At 36.7% G+C, this 19,221-nt stretch overlaps 1 protein-coding gene across 1 annotated transcript in view; it reads left to right on the forward strand.

Moving 5' to 3' along the window:
- CACNA2D3 (calcium voltage-gated channel auxiliary subunit alpha2delta 3) overlaps nucleotides 1–19,221 on the forward strand; it is an 850,367-nt gene that overhangs the window by 798,092 nt on the left and 33,054 nt on the right. The window contains exon 35 of the mRNA XM_069473712.1: nucleotides 1,600–1,711. Within this exon, the coding sequence (XP_069329813.1) occupies nucleotides 1,600–1,711 (112 nt within the window). The remainder of the gene's footprint in view (nucleotides 1–1,599; nucleotides 1,712–19,221) is intronic.

Genomic DNA, 19,221 nt, shown 5'->3' on the forward strand with positions numbered 1-19,221 from the left:
CGTGAGGTTACTATAGGCATCTCTCCTTAACTATGATACTGAATATCCAGTTCCTGAAAATCACATGTTCTGACTCAAAAAGCTGATTAACAGTCTACATTTTTTTTTGTTTTAAATAAGAAAAATTACAATGCATTATGTTCCAACCTCAAACTCCTAACCAATTTCCTCAAAATAATTAAAGTTCAGTGAAAAGCCCATATATAAGAAATAATTGTGTTAGGATATAAATGCCTGGAATGGTTTCCTGATCACTGGACAATTATTTGGTTGTTACTGAACAGTTGTTTTGCATGCAGTAGCACTAATGGCTCACCTAGTGCTAGCAGCATCCCAGATGGACAGTCTACAAAATATCTACCCATGGTTCTGACATCCAGTCAGTTGTATTTGAAACATAATTTGAAACTTTGTCCACACATCATTTTGTTAAAATCCTACTGAGTTTTGGAATTGTAAATGTGAATAACATATATTGTCTCTATATTAAAACATCAGTGGAAAGCTTTTTACAAAGGGTGGGTTACTGGAAACCCATCAGCATTCTATTGGGGAAATGTTAATGAGTAGACCTCCCACGAAGAGTACCTGTATCACTAGCATATCCATTTCACAGATGAGAATACTGAGGATTAGCTAGAGACAACAGAGCAGGCATTCATACTCCAAACTTCTCTTATTTCATAGTCTTCACTCTTAACTACTATGCTGTAGTATCTATCATCATTGTCACCATTTTAATGTCACAATGGCTTCATTAGAATGTTAGTGTTGTTTTTATCATTGTTGTTGTTGCTGTTGCTATTATTATTATTATTATTATTGTCTGACATTTACTTACCTGTCATTATGTTCCAGGTACTGTACTAGGTACTCAACATATATTGTTTCATTTACTTCTCACATCAACCTCTGATAGAACTTTATTATCCCCAATTTACAAATAAGAAAATTGAGACTTAGAGAGGTTTTGGATCTTGTCCACTGGACACAACTTGTTTAAATAATTTAATCAACACCAAGCCTTTACCGAGCGCCTACTATGTGCTCATCCACATACCAGGGTTATTTCGTGCTTTAAAACTGACATGGTATGTTATTGAACAAGGAACTTCATAATAGTAGGATTTGGTGCATGGCTGTGCTTCAAAGACATTACGTATTTTACTATTTCATATTTCAATTTTCTTTCTATAATAAAACCATGCAATTGTATCATGACCTTTGTCTAACCCTAAATAATATGGTACAACTTATATTTTATACACTTACTTAGATATACATATGTGTTGTTGCTAAGTTTGAGTAAGTCTGAGGTCAGAGGACCCAGTGATTGATGTTGTCCCAGAAAGTAGAATTCTTGTGATGCATAAATGATAGCTGATCAAGCCAACACAACTGCTTGAGGAATTATAGCTTATAGAGTTGCTTGGCAGATGAAATCACTTGACTAATTAGAAAATAATGCATTATGCTGTGCCTAGAAAAATCACAGAGCAGCAGGAGCGGAACTGCGTTCTGAGTTGTTGTGCGCTGCCAGTCACAATATTGAGCCAGTGCCTTGGGTTCTTTATCTTTTTTCCCTCCATATTGCTACAGCCCAGAAATTGAAACAGACCCTGGAGCCTTGTGATACTGAATATCCAGCATTTGTGTCTGAGCGCACCATCAAGGAGACCACAGGGAACATTGCTTGCGAAGACTGCTCCAAGTAAGCCGTCCTCTCAATCCCCACCCCTCCACCTTTCTGCTCAGTGCAGAACTCTCCCAGATGGGTCAGAGTGACGACATGACGATACGCACACAATTACACTGGGAGACAGAAAACACGGCTGCCCTCTTGCTAGGGAAGTATTTCTATCAGCTTGGAAGAAATATAACTTGGTTTTGTTAGATCATGTAGAGGTTGGGAAGCATTCACAATGTACGAAAATGGATCCCGGAATATAGGAGATTTTTAGTCCAGTTTGTTGATGTTTGGACAAAGTCCTCACGGGTGTTTTTCCAGTTGACAGCTGGCAATTTCAGCTGGCTGTTTCAGGAATATTCTTAGGTATCTTTATTGAAGGCACCAAGCCTTCATGATTCACCCAAATCTGATGTATTGGGAATGGTTTTTCAGTGGTCTAATATGCATTTCCCCTGGTTACTAATGAGGTTGAACCTCTTTTAGTGTTCTATATTTGGAGTTTCTGGCCTCTTTATTCCAACTGGAAGTTCCCTGTTGGATGTCCATTCTGTTTCGGATACTATTTCTCTACTGTTGTATGCATTATATTATATATGGGTCTTCCTATTCCATGGCTGCTGCTTCACTTTTTATAGATGCTTTTTTTTTTTTTTTTGCCTCAGAGATAGGGTCTTGTTATATTGCCCAGGCTGGTCTTAAACTCCTGGGCTCATGCAATCCTGCTGCCTCAGCCTCCTGAGTAGCTGGGACTACAAGTGCACAATGCATTTTTTTTTTATTTTATTCTAATATAGTGTAATTTATATCTTTATGATCTGTACATTCTGTGCTTTGTTTAAAAAATTCTCCTCTGCCCTAAGATCATGATAATATTCTCTTATATTTTTATTCTGAATACTTTAATGTGTTGCCTTTACATTAAGAACTTTAATCCCTCTGGAATTTGTGTATGTGGCATGAGGTGGGGATCTAATTTGGTCCTTTTCCCCATATAATTGGCCAGTTAACTCACACTTTTTATGGAATAGTCTTTATTTTCCCAACAGTTTGTTATGACACCCATGTCATGGGCTAAGTTCCCATCTATATGCAGATGTTTCCAGATTTTGTGGTTTGTTAATATCTATGTCAGTACCATGTCTCCTTTCCTTATTCTTATTCTAAGTTGTCTTGGTTATTCTTGGCTCTTTACTCTGTCATATTAATTTTGGAACCAGCCTGTTAATTTCCATGAATTCTGATAGAGTTTTGATTAAAATTGCTGTAAGTTATAGATTAATTTGAAGATAATGGCTATCTTTTATAATATTACACTCCCACTAATAAACTAAGCATATCTCTTTATTTACATGTCTTTTAATACAGTTTTATAACTTTATTTATATTATATTTCTACCTAGACAGCCTATAGTTTTTTAATCATAAATAGCATATCTTTAAAACTCTTTTCTAATTTGTAATTACTAGCATATGAGAACAACACTGATTTCTGTATATTGAATATCATAATCAACAAATTACTAAATGTTCTTTGAGATCTAATAGTTTGTATATAGGTGCTTGGAATTTTTGCATAGACACTAATATCATTTACAAAAATTTTCCTTTCTTATCTCCATACTTAAGTATTGTTTTGTCTTTTATTGCACTGGACTTCTGATACATTGTTGACTAGGAGCAATGAGATTAGGCAACCATATCTCATTCTTGATTTAAAGGAAGTACTTCCAATAATCACATGTTCAGTATAATGCTGGCTACAGGGGGTTTTTTAAATTGTAGTAAAATATAAAGAATATAAAATTTACCATTTTAAAGTGTATAGGGGCATTAAGTACATTCACAATGTTGTGCAACCATCACTTATTCATTTCCAGGATTGCTGTAAGTTTTCAGTATTTAACCATTTATTAGGTTAAAGAAAACTTCTGCAGGAGTTTTTGTTGCTATTTTTATTGTTTGAAACCTTCATTGATGTCGAACTTCATTAAAAAAATTTTCTACAACTTTTACTAAAATAATTTTCTTTAATTTTTTAATATGATGAGATATATTTATATAATTTTTTAAATTTTTAATTATAAAACCATGTTCTATAAGTATCTTTAATAGTAGATAGGTTGTACAATGTGAAAACATACTTGCTTTCCCAGGTAGAACTTCACTGTCATGATTACAAACAAAAAGTGTAAAAACATATTAAATATATTGCTAAATTCATTTTGCTCATATTATTTTATGAATGTTCATATCTATGCTTCAAAAGGAGAGTGGCTATATTTTTCTTTTCTTGAACTGTAATTTGCCTTTGCTGTTAAGGTCATTTTATTGTCACAAAATTACTTAGAGAATTTCTCTCTTTCTTAATGTTTGTCCCATTTCATATAAGTTGGAATAACAGTGTCTGTTTCTTATAGATTTGGTAAAACCCACAAAAGTTATCAGTGACTAATGGTATTTGGGTGTGTGTGTAAATTTACATGTACTAAATTAGTTTCTTTTGTAGTTAGATATTTCTGGATTTTTCCATTTCTTTTTGAAGTGATTTTGGGGATTATATTTCTTAGAAAATTATCTACATCATCTCACTTTTTAAATTTATTACATGCATTTGTTAATAGTGTTCTCTTTTGATTAAAAATTCTACCATTTTTGTGATTTTGCCCCTTTTAACAGTTTTTAGTTGATTTTCTCTCTTTCTCTCTCTTTCTCTTTTTTCTCTCTTCCTGCCTCCTTCCCTCCATCTCTCCCTGTCCACACTGCCAGACATACATTTGTTTTGTCTTTCTTCTGTTTTGAGGGTTTACCCTGTTTTTTTATTTTCTAACATTTTGTGTTTGATGCTTAGCTTTTCAGCTTTATTTTATATCTGTAGATACAGACATATGCACATGTATAAATTTCTCTGTGTTCCAGTGTATCTCTATAAATTTAATATATAAGGCTTTCATTGTTATTCAGTTCTAACAATTTTCTAATTTTTACCATTTTTATCTATAAATTCTTAGTGTTTTAAAATTTCCTACTATGGGTGATGAGGCTAACTTTTTTATTATTTATGTCTGATTAAATGGTCCTGTGATCTGTATAACACATTTTTAAGTATGTGTGGAAACTTGCTTTGTATTCTAGTATTTGTCTATGTGTTTTTGAAAGCAAGTTACATTCTCTCATAGCTGAGTATAGGTATCAATATATATCCATTGGACCAACAGTGTTAATTGCGTTTCAAACCTTCCCTTGTTTTTCTTCTTTTTTCTTCTTCGCTTTTTTCTTTTGTTTATCCTCATAACTGCTATCACTGCTGGAAAACCTTCCATTTTTTATTTATTCTATTTTAGATGTCAGTTAATCTCTCACCAGGATTATGGATTTTTTTCAACTCCTTCATACCATCCATTTTGCTTTCTTTATTTTAAAGTTATATTACTACAAACATTCCTGTTCAAGACTATTAGGGCTTCCTAATAAATCCCTCCTTTTATCACTGTCTAATAGCCCTCTTTGTACATGGAAGTGCTTTGTGCCCTAATGTCTATTTGGTTTGCTAATAGCATAGGTACATTAGCTCTTCTTTGGCAATATTTCCTAGATATATTTTCCCCTTCCCTCTATTTTCAACACTTATTTTTTTCTTTTTTTCCTAGGATTTTGTTTTATAAATAGAATATAGCTGGATATGACATTTTATTATGTCTATTATCTGGTAGATTTAATCTTTTAAAATTTATTGTGATTACTGACAAGTTTGGATTATTTCCACCATCATTTTCTATGCTTTGGATTTCCCATGTTTTTCTTTGCTTCTTTGCCTTCTATTGGATTGGTTGAGTTTTCTCTAATCCCTTTTCCCTTATTATATATAGCATGTAAAGTATACCTTCTATTCTTTTAGTACTTAGTCTTTTTAATATGTTTCAATTGGTGAGGAACTCCTCCCTCCTCCAGAACAAAAACTTAGAACCCTTTAACTTGGACTACCTCCCATCTCTTTCATATACTATTTTTTAACATTTTAGTTCTGCTGTGTTTTTAGCCTACTAAATAATTTATTGTTGTTTCTGCCTACATGATTAGCTGCTTTTTCACCAGTTTACTCATCATGGCTTTAAAAAAAATTACTTTTTTTAATAGTAATTTAGAAGTTTTTTTGAGAATTACCTGGGAGTAATAAATTCTCTCATTATTTGTCTAAATGCCTTATTTAACTTAATATGTACTTTGTAGTGCTAACTTCCTAGCATCTAAACTGAAATATTTTGAAGGTACTATACCATTATCTTCTGATTTAGCTTTGCACCTTCATAAATAGTCTGGCATTTTCCCCTTTCTGAAGACTTTTACAGTGTTCACTCTCTCTTGAATGCTCTTAAATTTCACTGAAATGATTGCATATATAAGTGTATTTCTATTTGTTTATATGCTTTTTTTCTGGATAATTTCCTTAAACCCATATTACAGTTCATTAACTTTTTTGATTATGTCAGGTCTGCTGCTTTAAAAATACATTGAGTTTTTAATATGGATGACCTTCTTTTTATTTCTAGAAGTTTTATTTGCTTCTTTCAAAAATATGTTTTCCTTTTATATGGAGTCTTATCCTTAGGTTCTCTGTACCAAATTATAACATCCTTTTAAGATTATTCTGGTAGTTTAAATTTTAGGGGTACCAATCCTCTTTTTTCATCTGTCTGCCTTCTTTCCTGGTAGATTATTTGCTCATGTATTCTGTCATTTTTAACGGTGAACTGATCTTTACTATTAAAAATCATCATTCTTGGCCGGGCGCGGTGGCTCACGCCTGTAATCCTAGCACTCTGGGAGGCCGAGGTGGGCGGATCGTTTGAGCTCAGGAGTTCGAGACCAGCCTGAGCAAGAGCAAGACCCCACCTCTACTAAAAATAGAAAGAAATTATATGGACAGCTAAAAATATATATAGAAAAAATTAGCCGGGCATGGTGGCACATGCCTGTAGTCCCAGCTACTCGGGAGGCTGAGACAGGAGGATCGCTTGAGCTCAGGAGTTTGAGGTTGCTGTGAGCTAGGCTGACGCCACGGCACTCACTCTAGCCTGGGCAACAGAGTGAGACTCTGTCTCAAAAAAAAAAAAAAAAAAAAAAAAAAATCATCATTCTTGGAACAGAATAGAGTTTGAGTTTCTCTTCATAACAGGTTTTCATTTGGGCTTCTGTCACATACCCTATTAGTATTGACTGTCTGGGAATAATTATGTAAGTCTTTATATTTAGGAATTTCTGCACTATATAATTTCAGTAAATATTTTTCCTAAGCAGCATGTAGTTTAGGCTTGAAGTTTGATTTCTCATAGGCAGTGTTGTTTTTCCTATTTAGGGCCTCAGAGAGTGCCGGATTATCAGTTTTTTATGCTTAGCAGTAAATGTAAAAGTTGGCTTTGAGTGTTTTTCCTTGTAAGCTCTTTTGTATTTAAACATGTTTGTGTTATTTTGCTATTTCATCTAGTGTGTCTGAGTGTTTAAAGCAGGATTGCATCCACATTTGACCAATCTACCATGTTACAGTTTACTCTTCTGACTGGGGACATTCTAGAGCCACCACAAGAAAGTACTCAAGTATAGTGGGTTAGTGCAGGAGCCTTGGAAGCAGAGTGTTTGGAATGTGAGTCCTAACTCTATTATTATACTGTGATCTTGGGCAAGAACTTTAACTCTGTAAAGCTCAACTCCTTCCTGGGTAATTTGGGACATGATAATAGTAAGCATAGCATGGGCTTGTTGTAAGAACTACATGAGAGAATTTGTGTTGTGAATTTAACGGCTGGAACAGAGTAAGTCCTCAGTAAATGGCAACATTTAATACATGCATAATGCTATGGACTGAATGTTAGTGTTCCTCTAGAATTTGTATGTTGGAACCTAATCCCCAATGTGAGTCTCTGCCCTCATGAATGGAATTTGTGCCCTTATAAAAGAGGCTTGAGGGGGCTGTTTGCCCCTTCCACCATGTAAGGACACAGCTAGAAGGCCCCATCTTTAAGCAAAAAATGAGCCTTTGCCAGATACTGAATCTGCTGATGTCTTGATTTTGGAATTCCTAGCAATCCATTTCTGTTATTTATAAATTACCCAGTCTAAGGTATTTTGTTATAGCAGCCTGAATACACTGAAACACACACACACACACACACACATATAGTTTATAACCCCCTTAAATCACTCAGTTAAAATGTGAATATTCCTTTTCATAGTCTAATGTTATTGCAGTACTGTAGAATTCCCCATAAAAAAGGTATGACATACCTGTATCTCAGATGATCACAGGTCATGTATGATTTAAGGGTTGTTGGTAATTCATGATTCTATGGTTGGTTTTGTGAAGTAGATGCCACTGATTTTATAACACTTTTGACCAAATGGATTCTGTACCCCCAATCATCATGACTACAAACTCCATGAGGTGGTCAGTATCTCTCAGTGAATAATAGGCAATTATATTTACTAGAGTAAGTTAGGGTGCTTATTTCTATTCTAAGTAAGAAAACAGATAGAACCAAAAGAGGGAATTACCAGTATTTTTCCTTATTAGAAACCAAAGATATGAACGCAGTTTGACTAAAGCAAGTGACCTAAGGATTTCAAAGTAAAGACATCTTTCATTCAATCGGAGTAGGCGGTCACTGCATTCCTGCTGTGGTCTAGAAACTGCGCAGGCACGTTGAGAAATGCAAAGGTGGGTAAGATACAAAGTTGAAGCTGAGGGTATTTACTCCAGTCATGACAAGTCTGTTGCAGACGATTCCATGCTGGGCTGAAGACTCACAGGAGATGGGGAAGTTGAGTGAGGCCTTGCACAGTTTGCCGGCAGAAATGGAAAGATACTGCAGGCTTTGGAGGATCTTCCTTTCAAAGCTTTGTTTCAAGACCCACCGCCCAGCAGCTCAGTCACACACTACAGGGCAAAACAATAAAGACTCGGGGGCCTGGGGTAGGGAGAGAAATGGGGACTTCTGCTTTTTCTTTCCTTTTCTTTTTGTTTTTTATTTTTTGTTTTTTATTTATTTATTTGTTTGTAGTACACTTTTGATTGAAGTATAAGAGATATAGAAAAGTGTCCAAACCATAAGTTTTTAGCTTGGTTAATTTTCACAAAGTGGACACTTCTGTCTAACCAGCACTCAGGTTAAGAAGTGAAATAACATCCCAAGTCCCTCGGAAGCCCCCTCACACCTGTCCCCTTCTAAGCGCAACCCACACTTACCATAAGATTTCTAGCACCGTAGAGCTTGCCTGTTTCAAATCACTAATTTGTGAGATGGCAATTTAGTTAATAAAATTTGAGGGCTGATATATTAATGACCTTGAAGGCGATCTCTAAAGAATTAGCTCAGAAAACAAAATAGGGCCTTAGGAAAAAATTTACAGATAGTTCAGGACTTACATAAACATTTCTTGATCATCTGTTATATCCCAGACACTGGGCTACACTATGAGGAGACAGCCATGAATGAGACACGTAGAATTCCTGCCCTCATGGAGTTTGCAGACAGATAACCAGGCAATGTCAGCACTCCATGGTTAGTGCCATGATTCGAGAGTAAATGCCTCATGGGAGCACAGAAGGGAGGCTTGGGTGGTCAAGAAAGGCTCCCTGGAAGAAATAGCACCTAATGCAAGACCACCAGGACGAGGAAGATCAAGGTAAGCATATCCAGGCAGAGGGAGGAGCATAGTGGAGCAGAAAGAAAGTGTGTTTTTTCCAACACATTGTTCAGAGAAGCTGGAACATAGAATTGCAGGTGAGGAGAGATGAGAGAGGATACAAGAAATGATCAAGGGCCAAGGCATGTTGCCCTTTTGCTCCTGTCAAAGAGAACTGTCCTTTGAAGGACTTCAAATGCCCCGACACCAGTATGGCATAGGAAAGGTTTTAAGGAGAGGAAGAAAAAAAGATCAGATTCCAGATGATGAGAGAAATGACAGCAAGAGCAGTGACAGTGGTGGCCTCTTGAAACAGAAACTCCTCATTCAGACAGCCCATTTGCCAGCCCTCTGTCCCTTCCTTTTCCCCCACCCCTAGCACACATATGCTCTGGTCCTGACAGAGCAAAACACTCATTTGTTTCTCCTCCTCCTCCTCTTTTTAGGGATTAGAAATGGACAGATCAATTTCGTAATTAGTTAGATGAGAAATTAGTTTAAGACTAGTTTTACTTCTAATTTAAAAATCTTTGTGAAGCTGTGTTATAAAAATATGATATTAATATAATGCTCGTGTAACAGAAAAAAACAGACTCATGGATGGTGTCTTTGGGCACTTATAAAGAATTGAGCCCTTTTGCTGTTTTTCGCCTATCCCTTTCTCTCTGTCCTTCTTTGCTCCATTTTATGAAATAGAATTTATTAGAAGATGCATCTGAGTATTAAAGTATTTATGAAGATATTATTTTGCATTTTGTATGATCTTTGCATTCTTGGAATGTGGAATGTTAAGGAGGAAAATAATGTTATTTGGGTTTTGTCTTCTTTCCCTTCTTGGCGGCCCACAGATGGTTCAGTCCAGTGGCCAACATGATTGGTGGCAACGAGAAAGCCAAATTTTCATATGTGCTTTGTATCTAATTCACATAGAAATTTGTCAACCTTTGCTTGGAAAGAATGAGATTTTTCACATCTAGTTCTGTAAGACAGTTACTAATTTTTGACTAACTTTGTAGGTAACTTCAGGTCAGGGGCAATGACATTCAAAAATAACACAATTCTACAGCATTTGGCGAGGAATGAGCTGGAAACTGAGTTTGGTGAAAATTATAGTATTTCAGAAATTACGCACTAAGATCTTTTTCATAGAAAAACATCTCGCCTTCCGCAATAGAACATACAAAACTGTGTCCATTACAAACCAGTCTCAAGGCAGCGATTACTTTCCTCCACAAGCAATGGCAAACCATCGAGCAGCAATCCCAAAGAACTTCCCACGGGAACATGCTTCAGCTGCAGTTTGTTCTTGGACTGCCCCTAACAATCTGCCCATCCCTTAGAAGAGATCAGAAGACCCTGGTCTCCAAACATTTTGCTAGAACTCAGGAAACCATGTCAGGTGGCTCTAGCCATATAGTAGAAGTCTTTTTGGTCTTCAAAGATCTTTGAAGGCTAAAGTCAGGCTGCTCCCGACTCCACTTCTGTGTCGTGTTTCCAGAATCACTAGATGGTTTTATGTGGAAAACACATCAAGAGGTGACTCAGTTGCTCTAAATAGAAACCTAAAAACTGGCAACTCCAAAAGTGGACATTTATCTGTATATAGCATAAACAGATATATTATGACACAGAGGGACAGTATAAAATGTTTAAAAAAGGATTTTCAAAAATATAGGGTTTATTAAGAATGCAGGAGCCTAAAAGAAAATAAGAATTTACATAAGAATGTCATTAGGGTTGGTGGTTTGGACACTCTAACCAATAATTTTCGTCATTCAATATCCCACTGATTATTAAATTAATCTGTTATTCAAACAGCAATCAAAAACAACTCAGCCCATATTTTCTGGGCATTTGTGACTGTCAACAAGTTTAGCAAAATTGGATATCTAAAAAGAATGTAATGTCTTACTATTTTCCAGTATGTTTCTTTCCTTCTTGATACTACCCACTCCCCAGCACACTCCACCCTTAGCCAAGAAAGGGATCCACAAAGATTTCCTTGGAATGAGAACCAATTGCAAAGTTGAACACTTATAGCTAGTTAAGAAAAATATTTAATCAAAAATAAAATTTTAAACACATGTAACATTTTCAAGACCAGAGTTTTAAAAGTCTTGTCACATTTCAGTGATGGCAAGGTAATTCATTCCTAAGATAAACTAGGTGTTTTTTTGGTTTGGGTTTTTTTTTTTTTTTTTTTTTTTTTTTGGTGGTGGTGGTGGTGTTTTTCGATGCGTGCTTCTTTTTTTCTTTTTGGTAATATCACTCATCACTTTTCATAAAAATTATATTGCCAATCAGTTTCACTCTGAGATCTGTACACAAGCTTTGCTCATCTCCCTGGAAGCCCCCAAAGCTATGGCTACACTTTTCTTCTCTCATCACTTCTCCCCACGCGCCTTTCATTTATCCGCTACACTGAAAGAAAGTAATTGGTCTCGAAGCTGTGTTGACATGTTTCGCGGGCTACAGTTCAGAGAACCATAGTTCAGGGATTCCATTTTCCTACAAACGACTCCAATTTCCTGTTGAGGTCTCCAGCTGGGTGGGCGATTTACCACAAGTCTTCAGACTGTTTTCAGCGAGTGCCCTGCAGGTGTTCCTACCCAGCAAGCCTTCTAGAAATGACCTGTAAAATGGATCCATGGCACAACGAGGGCATGACAGTCTTGAGGACGGGTTGAGAGGACGGCCTCTGGGACTGAACTGCCGTCTGGGACTCCGCACGTAACAGTGCAAAGATCTTAATGTGTCATGTAAATGCTCTGGGCCTCAGTTTGCTCATCTCCACAGGGGCATGATGATAATTATGTGCCTCGTAGGGTCTATGTGCAGGCTAGAAGAAAAAATATATATAACTCTCATACTTTGCACAGGCACTAGCATAGAGTAAATGCTTCATAAATGGCAGATATTTTCATCAAGAACAATCCACAAACCCATCTGTGTTGACAGGGATACAGGAAAACCACAGAACTCCTTTCTTCCAGATTTCTCAGCCTGGAAGGTAAAACTAATAGTTTCAATCAGGAAAAGTAGATGGTGAGGTTTTTGCTCCAATGAGACTGTCCTAGATAAAGTAGCTCTTGGACTTTTGCCGATTCCTGAGTCTGCTTGAGCTCTTGGTTCATAAAAAATTTGGAATTCTGAATCTGGGGCTACACATATTCGACAGTGATCAGATACATCATTACAAAAATGAGATACAGACTTTGCCAGTGGGAGTACATTAGTGTCCTGAATAATATAATTTGTAGGCGTTAAAATGTAACAGTTTTAACCACTTAATTTGCAAGCATACACTAATTTGTTGAAATATTTTTGTATCTCCTGCTTTATAGATTCTTAAACTATAGTACTCAATATTTGTTTAAAACATGTAAATAAATGTGATTTAATTTTCCATGAAATTGTGGCCTTTTCAAATGGGCTTAGTTTAATTTCTAAACAAATCAACTTCCCCTTCTACAGTGAGAGTAACACCAATGGTCAAGTTCTTGCTTTTGGAGACTGAGAGCTGTGAATGGTATTTTCCTTCAAGTTTTCCCTTGTTGTCTTTACTCCTTTCTGCCTTGGCATGTTGGGTGGTAATGTGCAAAGCTGTGGATTACCCAAGTCAAAATAGTTCCCTCTCTGAATTTTATACTGTCATGCCCAAGTAGCAGTGGAGGAAAACCAGCCTCTTCCTCCTCCTCCCTGTATTTTTGTGCTTCCTGTTCTGCATCTCAGAAACATGGTAGGAGTAACTTCTGGGTCCTAAAAGCAATTTCTTGCCATTACAAAAGATTTAAAACATAACTCTATCAAATTCAAAAGCTTTTCAGTGATTTGTCATATGATATAGAGGCTGCACCACTCAACCCTTAATAAATATCTGCCTTCTTTTTATATGATGGATATGGGGCCAGGTTTGTTTTTTTTGGTTTTTTTTTTTTTCTTTTCTTTTCTTTTCAAATTGGTTTCACTGATCATCGCCTAAGAGCCAGTTTTGAATAATTCAATGCCAGCTCTAGCAATGAATTGGTGTTGTATGTTTGTGGTTGCTGAAAGCATCTTGGCTTTAAATTTTTAAAAAGGAGAAGAGGAGCTAAATGCTTTATTTTGAATTGTTGAAAGAGTGCCCTAAGATGAAAAATGTGGTCAGAAGGTATTATATTAATAATAATTGGGATTAAAACCTCTGGTCCATTTTTCTACCAAGCCTTCTGAATCTCAGAAGCACTTGAATGAAGCACTTTACTGGGGACAGGGCTTCACTGATCTCTTGTTCAGATGCTCGAAGGAAAAAGGTGCCCTGTTTCCCAACTCAACGATGATTACAACTTTGAGGACCCAGATAGAATGGACCTGGTTGTTTAGGTGTTGCTATCTTTACTTGCTCTTTGATAAGCAATGTTTGGAGAGGTTTTAGTACAGGAAATGTTGTAAATTACTGTTTTCCCTCCAGAGTCCATGATGCAAAATGAGAGGGGCACATGTCTATAATGACTAGGCAGGTCTCTACCTGACGTGAATTAGTCGCACAAACAATTTCCCATTTGTACATTTCTTAATGTGTGGGAAAGAGGGTGGGAGCACATGTAAGTTTGGCTGGGCTCACGACACAGTGAGGCTTTCCTCTTCCATGCCGGAGGGTAGGAGACCCACAGAGCCAAGGAATATTTTTAGAATGTTTATTTGCATGTGGAGTGGAGGAGTGCAGAGCTGTGTCCACACTATTGGCGTTTGCAAGCAGCATTTCTGCGGTGCATTGTCTCCATCACGGTGGTTGTTTGTGCTGTGACTCCTGCCATCCCTACCTCAAAGAGCAGTCTGTGTTCCCCCATTAGTCTGCCCAGTACTGCACCTGAAGTGGCTTAGCAAGTTTCCAAAACCCTATAGATGTGTGTTTATTAGCTCTCCAGCTTGCCTTCCATTTGTTTAGCTTGGAAAGAGTTTATATATTCCTATGGGTATTAAAAACCCATCTGATGTATTAAAGGAGCTCAAAAGATCAAAGCAGAAGTGCTGCTTGAAATGCAGCATATTGAATATAGACACAAAATTTCTACATGCAGATCATTTTTTCAAGGGACATTCTGTATACTCAAGAAGGAAATTTATTTTTTACTGATCAACTTTTCTTTGGGATTGAACTTTTTCTTTTTCTTCCAGTGATCCTCACTCCCACCTTTTTGAGCATCTCTCATGATTTCGACAAGAGAGACCCCTTGGCAGCCTAGGGTGGAGACAGTCATTAATTTCAATACATTTTTCATGCCTAGGATGACACAGTCCAAGAACCTTAACAAACACATCAGCCATTGGCTAAAGACCAAGGTTCTTAATGCATTTGAAAGAAAAATGGGTGGAGAGGGTATGAGATGAGAATCAGAATCACCCATGATCCAGAATAATTAGGGGTGTAGATGATCAAAGTCAGAAGGATGTGGAAGAAATTATCAGGCTAGCATCGTTCTATCAGATGCTTCTCAAACAAACACCACTACACTGACTCCTAGAAAACAAATTATATATTCCATGAATGATTCCATTTCTATTAAAGTAAATTTCCCCTGCAATCTTGGATTATTTCAGTAGGTCTAAGCCTATGTGAGAATTCATATATGATTACTATTTATTGCATGCCTACTTTTTACCAAGAGCTTCATGTCCACTTCCACATTTATTTTCTTTCTTTTTTTAATTTCATCTGCATTTCACCAAGGGGGAACCTGAGTCTCAGGAGAGTTAAGTCTTCTGACCAGTGAGCTACAGAGCTACTACATGCTAGAGTTGAATTATGTCCAGGTCTGCCTGACTCCGAAGGCTGACAGAGAATTCCTGTTGGCATCCAGTTGAAAGGCTCTCTGTCACGGTACCTAGTCATTGTAGCCATGTGTCAGACTGAGTAGATCTCAACATCAGGGTTTTCTTTGGAAACAGACAATTCTGTGATTCACTTGACCTGTCAGAAGGAATCTACACACATCTGATTTGACAAGAACCATGCATGTCTTGAGTGTCAGTTTCACTCAAGTCTCCATTAGAGGGACCTGGGGGTTCGTTCACAGGACTTGCCACATTGCTGTTAATCATCTCTTTCTTTGTCTTCCTCCCCCACCACACCAGGAGATGTAGGTTTAAGTAGCGGTAGAAAGTACTGGCTTGTGTGTAATGGAGTCCTGGATTTGAGTCCTCAATGCCATCATTTCATGATTGGGAGACTTTTGTCAGCAGGTGCCTTACCACTCTTAGTTGCCATCTGCTCATCTGTAAAATGAAGATGAACATAGAGGGGGTCAGGCTGATGTGAATATTATAAGGTATAATTATAGAAAAGGCTTCCTCTAGCGCCTGGTATTTAGTTGGCACTCAATAGCTGGGAGGTCTTATATTGAATCCACTGTAGACAGAGACATGTTAGGTTAATTCCTATATTCCTAGTACTTAACATAGGGCCTTGCATATAAAGTTGTGCTCAGAAAACTGTTGACTAAGACAAGGTTTCCCAGGAGAATAAGCTTGTAAAGTGTGCGCAACCGGGTGGGGGTAGGGCAAGGTTGTGTGTAATTCTAGTAGCTGAGACACCGGTTATTTTGTGTGATATTTAAAAACAAGTATCTGTTTTGAAAACAAGGAGGAGCTCAGATTCCCAGGAGCTGAAAGGCAACTTTATGATTTTCTTTAGGAAAAGAGAAGGTGGTCCAGAGAAGGGGGTGGGTCCCTTGTCTGAGGTCCTGCAGGGAAGGAGGCCCCAGTGATACCAGACTCAAAGCCCAGCCAACAGCAGCCACTGAGAAATCTTTTTTTACGTCGTTGCTTCTTCTCGATAGCCACTAATTTTAAAAGAACTATTAACTAAATATATAAAAAAATTTACACAAAGTAGGATAAACGAACATGGTAAATAATTAAAATAGTACATAGACTATGCCACGGGTAGGGAACCTGCAGCCTTAAGGCCACGTGTGGCCCTCCAGGTCCTTAAGTGTGGCCTTTTGACTGAATCCAAATTTTATAGAACACATCCTTTTATTTTAATTAATACATTTTTGTTCATCTTTTATATTTTATTTTATTTTTAAAATTAATGCATTTAAAATACCAAAGAATAAAAGAAGTTTCAATGAAATAAACCTCCCAGATTGACCAGCACAATTAGAACCTTAGGAAGCCATAAGAGCTACATTGACGGCTGCTATGCTCTTGATTTAGTTCTGACTTCCCCTGCCTGACTGGTGCCACTACGGCACAAGGCTGGTTGGTGAGAGTTTAAGGGAGTCAAGTACGCCAATCTGTTATCAGCTTTTGACAACAGTGCACTGTGTTTCTGTTTGATGTGGAGTTTGTGAATAGTTACACAGCTCGACAGTATCTTTTAATTCTGTCTGCTTAACAGCCCATCATGTCAAAGAAGACCAAAGAACATTGAAGGAAGAAAACAGATTTTTTAAACGAGGATTGGGAATTGCAATATTATCTTGTTTCTCCTAAAGATAAGGTGATTTGCTTGCTTTGAGATACTGCAATATCAACATTCAAGAAATTCAATGTTCAGCATCATAACATTCATGTGGACCACAAATATTTTAAATTAGAGGGAGAGGCACAAAAGGTTGTCTTGCAGAAATTAAAAGGTGAAAAGCAAAAGCAAAGACAATTCTTTCAAGTAGCAACAAGATCTGGAAATAATGCCAATGAAGCAACTTATAAAGTAGCTTATATACTCAGGAAAAAAGGAAGCCATTCGGTGATGTAGAAATTGTGAAAGAATGCATTGTCGAAGTCGTAGGATGCTTAGACCCCAATATCATTTCAAAGTACAAACAACTGCCTCTTTCAAGGAGAACCATAACTGATTGGCAGCATGAATTTGCCTTCAACTTAACAGAGCAACTTCATGCAATACTTCAAAAGGAAAATACATATCATTAAATCACTTTAGATGAATCAACTGACACTACTGACTCGGTTCAGGTTTTAGACTTCATTTGGGTCATAACAGAAGATTTTCTTTGCTACAAAGAGTTACTTGGTTTGGGCACTCTTGCAAACAGAACATGGGGAATAGATATGTTCAAAAACGTTCAAGATAAATGTGGAGTTGGACTGAATTTGGTAAATTTAGTGAGTGTATGTACAGACAGGGTACCTTCTGTGACAGGAAAACATGAAGGATTTATTGCACAGATAAAAAAAGTATTAACGGATCTAGCTGCTCTCATTTATTTCATTGTATCTTGCATCAGCAAAATCTCTGAGCTAAAGCTACTATTGTAAGTGACACTTTGCAACAAGTTGTAAGTATTGTTAACTATATTCATGCAAATGCAACACGGTATCATCAGTTTCATAGCGTGCTAAAATTGAATGATGAGATACTCAGTGTAGATTTGCCATATCATTGTAAGGTGTGTTGGCTATTGCAGGGACAGGTGTTATCCAAAATTTTATCTCTGCGAGAACAGATAAATTTTATGAAGAACAGAATCAGCAATGTGAATTATTGAAAGAAGATTTCTGTAGGAATGCAGCATTTCTGTGTGATATCATGTCAAATCAAAATGACTTGAATATTTCTTTGCAAGGTAAAACTAAATATATATATATGTGGCAAAAAAACCCAAGCATTTTGAAAAAAGTTACCTTTTTTCAAAACACTTCTTCAAAAGGAAATTTTGAATGAACATTTTCCTCGGCAAAGGTCGCTGGTGAGCAGGATGATATATGCAAGTCATTTGAAGAATACGCAGCTGTTATAGACCTATTGATTGGAGAATACAATGAAAGTTATTCTTTCACTGACTTTGAGAATGATGACATCACACTCAAATTAGCATTTCAGCCTCACCTAGTTGATATCACCAAGGCACCTAAAGAACTACAGATGGATTTGATTGAGCTCTCAGTAGATGACATTTTAAAGTCATTGTTTGATGCTAAGAAAGATCCAGCTGAAATGTGGAAAAATGCAGTAGAATACCCACGACTTCAGCAACATACCACAAAAATGCTTTCTTGCTTTTCAACCACTTAATGCTGCAAGTCTACCTTCTCCTACCCAACCCAAATCAAGACACCCTTAAGGTCACAAATGACTGATACCCACCTAGAAGATTAACTGAAACTGCGGACCTCCATGCTGCAACCAAATATTGAAATACTTTCCAACAAAAAGTAGACACAACAAAGTCATTAAAAGCTTAGTTAACTTTAACATTAACAAATAGTTTTCATTTTTTGAAATTATGAAGTACATGGTAGTTAGATTTTTACAAAATAATGTACATTTCTAAGTATATCTAATTGAAGTTTCTTGAATGCAGCCTTATTTGATTACAGCTAAATTAATGTGGCCTTCCAACATGAAAAGGTTCCCCATCCCTAGGTTATGCAATGAAAATTAAGACCCCCCCCACCCATGACCACTGCGGCCTCTCCTCTAGAGAGCGTGGTTTCCAGGGATGGCTTACGCAAATACAAGCACTTAGGTATATTAAATGTTTTGACACTCTTTTTTCTTTTTAAACAATATTGATGACATACTATATACACTGCACTTTATCTTTCTCTTTATCTTGATATATATGAAACTATCATCATATCATTATATAGATTTGTCTTTCTTTAAAAAAAATGGTTGTCTGAGATTCCATTTTCAGGGATGTTTTCATTTAACCTGGATTGGGCTTTTGGGTTGTTCCAAAATGCTGGTTACTTGAAACAAAGTAGAAAGGAATATCTTTGTGTAGTATGTAACTTACCTATACAATAAATAACTAGAAGAATTACTGGGCCAAAGGGTATGCATATTTGTAATTTTGATAGATCCTGAAAAAAATGTACCCTGGAGACATGAAACCAAATTG

Source organism: Eulemur rufifrons, chromosome 7 (assembly GCF_041146395.1).
Source record: "Eulemur rufifrons isolate Redbay chromosome 7, OSU_ERuf_1, whole genome shotgun sequence".
Taxonomy (NCBI): domain Eukaryota; kingdom Metazoa; phylum Chordata; class Mammalia; order Primates; family Lemuridae; genus Eulemur; species Eulemur rufifrons.